Source organism: Littorina saxatilis, linkage group LG4, assembly GCF_037325665.1.
Source record: "Littorina saxatilis isolate snail1 linkage group LG4, US_GU_Lsax_2.0, whole genome shotgun sequence".
Classification (NCBI taxonomy): Eukaryota; Metazoa; Mollusca; class Gastropoda; order Littorinimorpha; family Littorinidae; genus Littorina; species Littorina saxatilis.
The window spans coordinates 25992831-26002125 of NC_090248.1; the positions used below are offsets into that span (position 1 = coordinate 25992831).

Below are 9295 nucleotides of genomic sequence, written 5' to 3' on the forward strand. Positions count from 1 at the left end.
GATAAAGCATCTTTTCCGCCCTACTATCTTATCTTACCTTTCCGCCCTTCTGTTTCCTCCGCCGTGCACCTTTCCACTTTTTTCAATGCCGAGAGGCGTGTGCGTGTGTATTGATTGAGGTGAGAAGGCAGGCTGCGATGGCTGGCGTCTAGACGATGATGCTGCTGCGGTTTTTGCTGAGGCTGGCGGCCCTCTGCACGTGAAGCACGCAGCCCCACTTTGCACCTTCCACCTTGCTACAGGTGTCTAGAGGCCCACGTGCTGTTGGCGTTGGAGGGGGACTACCTGGAGCCAGATATTCTACAGTGTCAGCTAGAAGCGTTTGTGCGTGTTCAACTAAAAAAATGCACCACCTTGCCTTGAACCAGAGACTGAAGAGAACTCTCTACTTATACGTAATTTTCAGCCCCTCACTTGTAGTGACCTTTTTCTTGTATAAAATGTCACGGCTCTGCACAAACACATGAATGAGAAATACAGTTCTGTTTAAACCACCTCGATATCAAGGCTTTTGCATAGTTACAGACGGTCACCACACTGTAGGATTCTGCAGAGGCGAGTCATTGTCGGATTTACGATCCGTTTGTTTGCTGGATATTCTGAATTCCATTTCATGCAGTTTACCGAAACTACGGTTTATGTGAGAGTGCGCATGCGCTAGGCTAGCCATACCCGTATGTGTTATGGCGGCCATGGGCAGCATGTGGGAATTTTCGGCGTAGAAAACTTCATTTTCATCCGGAAATCGACGTAACCTGTTGTGTTTTGTGTGTGAAATTGATTGTTTCTGCTGGACAAAGTAAGTGCTTTATCCTTTATCGCGCCGAGTTCGAAAAAACCGCGAGTCGCGATGACAGAGAGACAAGTAGAGTTGGAACTCGATTCGGACTCAGAATTGAATGACTTGATCCACGCACCCGACACGGGTGGAAAGGAAAAACCACAAACAGTCACTCTACCAATCTCGGATTGGGAAAAGATGAAGAGTCAAAATGAGAAAATTTTAAAGTTTCTAACTATGGTGGTGGACAAAGATGGCGACTCGCCCCAAACGAAACAATCGAAAAAGAGAAAACGTGAAGTCAGTGATGACGAACAATCTGTGGAGACTGGGGTGGATGATTTCGATCACCTTCTTGAAGAAATGTGTAAAACTCAAGCATCAGAATCTCGACCCGAGGCTGAACTGAACGACCCCAATGAGAGTGAAATTATGAATGAACTGGAGCAAGATTTTGACATTTCTGAGACTCTTGGGGATGAAGTTGCAGATCGAATTGCAAAACGTGTATCGGTGATGGCAAAGGGTCAGATGACCGAAGAAAAGATGAAGCAAAAAGAAAGAGAGTTTAAACGCCCAAAGAACATTGAGACAAGCGTCCCAAAAGTGAATCCCGAAATCTGGGGTTTGATGGAACACAGTGCCAAAACGTATGACTTAAAATCACAACGTCAACAGAAGTTACTGTACACGGCCAACAATGCTCTTGTTGTGGCCTGGGATGTGTCCCTAAAAATGGGGGTTGCCAGTGAGGAACAGAAAAAGCTGATCAAAACAATTGCTGAGGCAAGTGGGCTGATACTGAAAACAGCGTATGACATGTCACTGGACAGAAGAGCCAAAATACTGTCTGGACAAAATGTGAACAGAAAATACAGAAAACTGGCATCTTCAAACATACCAGTCACTCAGTGGCTATTTGGGGATGATCTCAAGTCAGCGTGTGCTGATATTGACTGTACAACCAAACTTGGACTTGCCTTTACTCAATCAAGTAGAGGGCAAAAATATTTCCCATCCCGTCAGTATGCACCAAAAAACTCCGAATGGAGAGGAAGAGGAAGGTGGAACTGGAACGGGAAGAGAGGAGCTCAGTTCAGGGGGAGAGGGAGAAGTCAAGGGAGACCATTCTTCTCCGGCACAACGACAAGCAGGCAAGCAGAGTAGACAACAAAGAGGTATGTGAAATAAAGAATGCCACATTTGAATTTGAAGCAGGTAAACTGAAACATTTTGTTCACAATTGGAAGAAATTGACATCTGATTCCTTTATTCTAGATATGGTACAGGGAACAGAAATTCCTTTGAGTGAAGACATTGAGAAGGTGGAAACTCAGCATGAGGCCAAAAATCAAGTTCCTGGTCACTTATTTCAGATAATGGATGCAGAAGTAGAACATCTATTGAGTATGCATGTCATTGAGCCATCAAAACCAGAAGAAGATGAGGTGGTTTCACCTATTTTTCTTGTTGAAAAGCCAGATGGGTCACATCGGCTTATTTTGAACTTGAAAAGATTCAATGAATCCGTTGCGTACGAACATTTTAAAATGGATAACTTGTCAACTGCTACACAAATGATGACTAAAGACTGTTATATGGCCTCAGTTGATCTTAGACACGCTTACTATTCAGTTCCTGTCAAACATCAGTTCAGAAAGTTTCTAAAATTCAGATGGCGTGAACAAATGTTTCAGTATACATGCTTTCCAAATGGTTTGAGTAACTGTCCAAGGTACTTCACAAAGCTGCTAAAACCAGTGTATGCAAAGTTGAGGGCACAAGGTTTTCTGTCTACCTCATACATTGATGATTGTTATTTACAGGCAGACACAGTTGAAGAATGTGAAGTGAATGTCAGTGAGACAGTAAAACTCTTTGAATCTCTTGGTTTCACAATACATGATGACAAATCTGTTCTCAATCCAAGCAAACGGTTAAAATACCTTGGGTTTTGGTTGAATTCTGAAGATATGACTGTATCACTTCCAGAGCAAAAAAGGCAGAATATAAAGGCAGCCTGTTACAGACTCAAGGGAAAGAAAAGAATCAGAATCAGAGAACTGGCTCAAGTCATTGGAATGTTGGTTGCCACTTTTCCTGCTAATAGGTGGGGACCTCTGTATTTCAGACAGTTAGAAAAAGACAAGTCTGATGCCCTTAAAGTAGCAAAAGGAAATTTTGAGTCTTTAGCTAATCTATCTGACAATGCTTGTTCAGAGTTAGATTGGTGGATTGAGAACATTGATGAGTCATACCATACAGTGCAAAATGCATGCCATGACATAACAATCCAGACTGATGCTTCTTCTACAGGAGGTTGGGGCGCAGTGTGTGGAGACCTGAAAACAGGGGGACGATGGTCAATGAATGAAAGAGCTTTTCATATAAATGTGCTTGAATTACTGGCAATAGAATATGCACTGAAAAGTTTCAAAGCAAAACTCACAGGGAGACATGTCTTGGTGTTATCAGATAACACTTGTGCTATTGCCTACATAAAGAATATGGGAGGATCACATTCACATGAATGTAATGCGTTGGCTAAAAGAATCTGGATTTGGTGTAAAGATAATTTGATTTGGTTATCTGCTACACATATTCCTGGGAAATGTAACACTGAAGCAGATATGCAGTCACGTCAGTTCAATGACCGTACAGAATGGAAATTGAGTGGTGATGTATTTCATAGGCTTAAAGAGACACTGCTGAATCCAGAAATTGATCTCTTTGCCTCAAGGTTGAATTTTCAGGTAAAACCTTTCATGTCATGGGGACATGATCCAGAAGCGTATGCAGTCGATGCATTTGAACACAACTGGTCAAAATGGCTGATATATATGCATTTCCCCCTTTCAGTCTGATTCAAAGGGTGCTGATGCAGTGGAGGAGAGACCGGGCAGACGGCATGCTGATTGTTCCCCTGTGGCCAACAGCGGTGTGGTTTCCCCAGCTTCTGCGGTTGCTAGTCCAGGAACCTGTGATTCTTCCGAAAGGGAAACGTCTTCTGACTTTACCACACAGCAATGCAGCACATCCACTTCAGAGAAAACTACGTCTCCTGGCTTGTGTCTTATCAGGCAATCTCTCGAGACACGAGGCCTTCATGGAAAGACTCAAAGCATCATCTGTGCTTCATGGAGAAGTACAACCAAGAAACAATACGCCTGTTATCTTGCGAGATGGCGATCCTTTTGTGCTCAACGGTCAAGTGATCCCTTGCGTCCCTCTGTAAATCTAGTGTTAAGTTTTCTCACTGATCTCTTTGAAGCTGGATTAGGTTACAGTGCAATTAATACTGCCAGAAGTGCACTTTCTTCAGTTATTTTGATGTCAGATAAATCTACAATTGGTACTCATCCTTTGGTTGTGAGATTTTTGAAGGGAGTTTTTGAACTCAGGACACCAATGCCAAGGCATTCCAAGATATGGGATGTTGGTGATGTTTTGAAATACTTTAAGACTCTTCCAGACAATGCTCAGCTTTCATTAAAAGACATAACGCTGAAAGTATCGGCTTTACTTTTGTTGGCATCTGCTCAAAGGGTGCAAACTCTTCATTTGATGAACCTAGAATCTGTTTGTTTTTTAGAGAATAAATGTGTTATTTACATGACAGAAAAGTTGAAACACACAAGACCTGGCTATCATCAGCAAAATTTAGATTTACCAGTACCGCATATACTGTGGATGAGCAAGTTTGTGTAGTCAAGTGCTTGAAAGAATACATTGAACGCACAAAGAAACTGAGAGTTGATCAGAGCGGTAAACTGTTGTTGTGTTACAAACCGCCTCATGAACCAGCATCAAGGGACACAATTTCTCGCTGGTTACGGACAGTATTAGCGAGAGCTGGATTGTCAAGTTATACACCACACAGCTTCAGATGTGCAGCGTCATCAGCAATGAAGAGGTCAGGTGTACCTCTTGGTGATATTCTCAAAGCAGCTGGTTGGACCAATGCAAAAACATTCAAACAATTCTATGACAAACCCTTGCAGAGTCAGATGAAAAAGAACACAATCTTGAATTACTATGGAAAGAAAAGTGTGTAGACAAGCACTGTTGTGAAAGAAAACTTTATTGATGCAAAAAAGCATTGATGAATTTATTAGTGATGCACAAATGTCACAGAAAAAGGGTGAAATAATGTGTACGGTTGTAAAAGAAAACTTTCTTGATGCAGAAAGCATTCATGGTTTTGTTTTGTGATACAAAAGTGTCATTGATTTTGAAATGTGCAGTAGATTGTTTCGAGTATTCTGAATATACTCATACCTCTGTTACTTTTAGAATTAATAAAGTGATCAGAACAAGAAACATTTATCTTTTAAAATGTGAGTGAATCAATGAATGTTGAAATGGAAGTTTGACAACAACAACTTTGAAGTCTCACATAAACCGTAGTTTCGGTAAACTGCATGAAATGGAATTCAAAACATAAACGAGTACTTACCAAGTCGAAGTTTGTGTAGAATTCCATGATGCAGTTTACAGGAACGGAGGGATATGTGCCCTCCCTCAATAAAACCCACCCTCTGTTTACAACTTTTGTTGTTGTAAAACTTTGTAGATCATCAAAGAGTATGTGGTTTACGCTTTGATGATCTATGCTGTAAAATATGGCTAGCCTAGCGCATGCGCACTCTCACATATCCCTCCGTTCCTGTAAACTGCATCATGGAATTCTACACAAACTTCGACTTGGTAAGTACTCGTTTATGTTTTGAATTAGAACACAATAATCAGATACCCGAATGTTTCGTTTTGTTTCAGAAATGTCAGTGTTTGGCCGTATCTATGATTAAACGTTCCGTTAGTTTACATTTCTTGCTTTTTGATGTGCGATAAGCAGCTTGTCAGTGCCAGCTGAAAAGGCAGACATACATGCAGCAATGCCATCAGAGCTGTCATTTGCAATTAAACCCTTCATCATTCATTGATGCATTACAATTTTGACTGACTGGTCAACATCCTGTTTGGGTGTCGACCAAGTGACTTGTGCAGTTTTTGACGTACTGGGTATGAATGGAAAAAAATGGACACCTTGATTTTATACGTTGATTGCAAGATTGATGGTCACATAACGTATTCTTTGTTCAATTGTGATCCTGACCTTTTTTTGATGTAGAAGATTTAAGACTAATTTGGATGGTTAAATTGAAGAAATAAAACGTTCGAGCCAGTCAGGCAAACACCCACGCACGCACGCACGCGTCAGTAGATGTATCTCGCTTTTACGAAAATAACAGGAAACACTTGAATGCTTTTCTGAGACCTTGATGTAATTGCTCTTCATGGTCAGTGCTTCGATTGTGCAGATTGTGCACTTCTTTGGGCTATGTCAAGTTTTGCGTACTTTTTTCAGCCCAGTCAAGTTGCTATTTAGGATAGTAATTACAGATACAGCCACGCACGTGCACAAACACACACACACACGCACACACACACACACACACACACACACACACACACACACACACACACACACACACACACACACACACACACACACACACACACAGATATAAGCAGACACACAGGCAGGCAGACAGACAGACAGACAGACTGAAACGTGGAGAGTGTCGTAACTCCTGAAGTACAAGTCCATAAGCCATGCAAGATGACAATAGTTCACGCAGACACACACGCACCAACGTACACCCCCTCCCCCCCCCCCCACACACACACACACTAACACGTGTGTGAACCCTGAAACTCAAATCATAACACTGTTTTTATGAAGAAATCAGTGCAGTACCAGATATGTCTGCTCCTCCATACACGCACAACTTTCTTCCGGTGGGCTTTCATTTACACTGAGTCGACGAGTGTCTTTCGATATATGTATTTAAACTATGTTCTCTCTCTGAGTCTTGTTTTATTCTGTATCCTCATATGACTTCTCAGTTAAAGTTGACTGGGTGTCACTGACTTATCATTCATCATGCAGCAGACTATTCACTTGCAAGAATGATCACACCGTCATGAAAATGCACCCTGGAAATGATTTTACGCATGCAAGAAGACCCTATGCATGTGGAAAGGTGATGTAGTACGCATGCGTACGCACACTTGACCAGCCTGTTCCTGAATTGGTCTTCGTACTTCCAGCACGGAAATGGTTTTCACTTGAGATTGACTAACCGTTCCAAGGAGCTGCTCGGTTTGGTCCCTCAAGTGCTTGGCTGGCTGCAAACTCCCTCCTTCAGAGTTTCAAGTGTTTTCCGCGTGGAATTCTGATATGACTGTTGTGTCGCTAGTTGCGGCTTTGATGTTCGCATTCTATGGATTCTTGGTTAATTGACTGATAATAGTGCAATTAACCTGACTTGTTGGGGAAAAGTTACCTTGTAGTATGCTACCCCCAAATAGTGATTAATAGTACTCTCTCTCTCTCTCTCTCTCTCTCTCTCTCTCTCTCTCTCTCTCTCTCTCTCTCTCTCTCTCTCTCTCTCTCTCAGACGCTAGCAGACAACCTAAAATCTTGTCTCAATCAGAATGATTCCCTTGATACGGATGATTGTTTTGAAAAATTAAAAACATTCTGTGGACAAAAGTTGACTCAAACTGACACGTTTTCTATTCCTCCAATCTCAGTGCACGAGGTAGGAAAACTGGTAGAACAAATGGCGAATAAGAAGTCAATGGGTCCAGACAAGATTCCAGTCAAGTTGCTAAAACTTGCTTTACCTTACATTCTCGATTCCCTAACTTATGTTTATAACCTAAGCATACTAGTTAGTTAGTTAGTTAGTTCGCTGTTGCTTTTCGGGTCCAGCGGACCATAATAGGCCAAATCAGGACCCCCTAAGGCCAAAAAAAATAATAGGTGTGGTTACGGTAACATAGCCAAAAAAAATAGGGTAGGAAGGCAGGCAATCACTTTTTTTTTTAAACTTTTTTTTCTAATGTGTACAAATTAAACCTACTTGACAGGGAAATAAGTGTGCGACTCGGGCGCTTTCGCTTTCATTGCGTTTTCTGCACTCACTAGTCAAAAATCTTTGGAATCCGTCAACTCTTCTCTTCAAACAAGTGTGGATGAAATCACTGAGTGGTGCGTTTCTAATGCAATGATCATTCATCCGATTAAAACAAAGAGTATGGTGATAACTACGAGACAAAAACACCAATTAAGTTCTTTACAATTACAACTGTCAGTTGTTTCAACTCAAGTGCAGCAAGTTAGGGAACATAGATTATTGGGTGTTACCATTGATCAAGAGTTGAAATGGCAAACTCATTTGAGTAATATTTGCAAACTAGTATAAACAAATGTGTACCTGTTATCAAAATTAAGGCATTACGCAGATTCTGCAGCACTCAAAATGTTCTATTACGCCCACATAATGCCTCATATAAATTTCGCATCGACACTTTGGGATAACTGCAGTGATGTTCATTTAAAAAGACTCAATTCCCTGCATCGCCGAGCTGCAAAACTTATTCTGCATGATTTGAATAGGTCCACGGATGATAAACTAAAGCTCCTGAATTTCCTCCCCTTGAAAGATCAGTTGACGTTAAACAAGGCTGTGTTCATGTATAAAATTCTAAATGACGACTGTCCTAAATATTTGAAATCACATTTCAAACATGCCACAAAAAGATATGGGTCCCAAAAAATCATCCCTCCTATACCTCGCATAGACCTCTACAAATCGAGCTTAGCCTTCTCGGGAGCGTTTCTCTGGAACTCCTTCCCCCAACAGATAAGAAATGCAACTTCAGTGAAAATGTTTAAGAGACAGTCACGTTCACACATCATTCGTGAATGAAATGTCTTGTTCGATTGTTATTTTGTTAAACATTTTGTACTAGTGTTAACGGATGTGTAGCTGATCGGAGCAACTTTATTCCCAAATGAAAGGTATTTATAACTATGTCAATGTAATTTTGTAATTTTTCAGTTCTCCTTATGAAATTCCTTAAATGCACATTGTGTTGCATTCCATACAATGTATTTCTGTATTTTATATGATTGAATTTATATTTTTTATGTGCGTCTGTCTTTCATGTATAAAGGACAGGTTGGAAGAATAGGCTTTGCCTAAAACCTTTATCCTTTTGTAATAAAGTTCTGAGTCTCTCTCTCTCTCTCTCTCTCTCTCTCTCTCTCTCTCTCTCTCTCTCTCCCCCTCTCTCTCTCTCTCTCTCTCTCTCTCTCTCTCTCTCTCTCTCTCTCTCTCTCTCTCTCTCTCTCTCTCTCCCCTTCTCACACTCTCCCTTCCGAGAATTGGAGGACAATAGCGCCGCATTACAGGTAAGGGTATTCCTTATCAGCGCCGATGCTTACTTATTCTCTCTGTCTCGAGCTATCAGCCACCAGAAATTATTGACTGATGTACATTCAACGAACTCAGTGAAGGGGATGATTTATTGAGACTGAAAAGGCAAACATTCGCCAACGACCTTGTCCCGTTAGTCCCGGTTCACGGTTGTACGGGTATTGTCACTACGCATGACATGTTGGCTTATGAATGTGAAGACCTATCATTCTGCCTGTCATAA

The 9295-nt window shown here is 41.3% G+C and overlaps 1 protein-coding gene across 1 annotated transcript; it reads left to right on the top strand.

Moving 5' to 3' along the window:
• The first annotated feature begins 605 nt into the window (after positions 1-605).
• LOC138964346 (uncharacterized) lies at positions 606-5507 on the top strand. Its single transcript, XM_070336271.1, has 2 exons — positions 606-1959; positions 3641-5507. The coding sequence occupies exon 1, from the start codon at positions 851-853 to the stop codon at positions 1946-1948; it is 1098 nt and encodes a 365-aa protein (XP_070192372.1). The 5' UTR covers positions 606-850; the 3' UTR covers positions 1949-1959; positions 3641-5507.
• The last annotated feature ends 3788 nt before the right edge of the window (positions 5508-9295 follow it).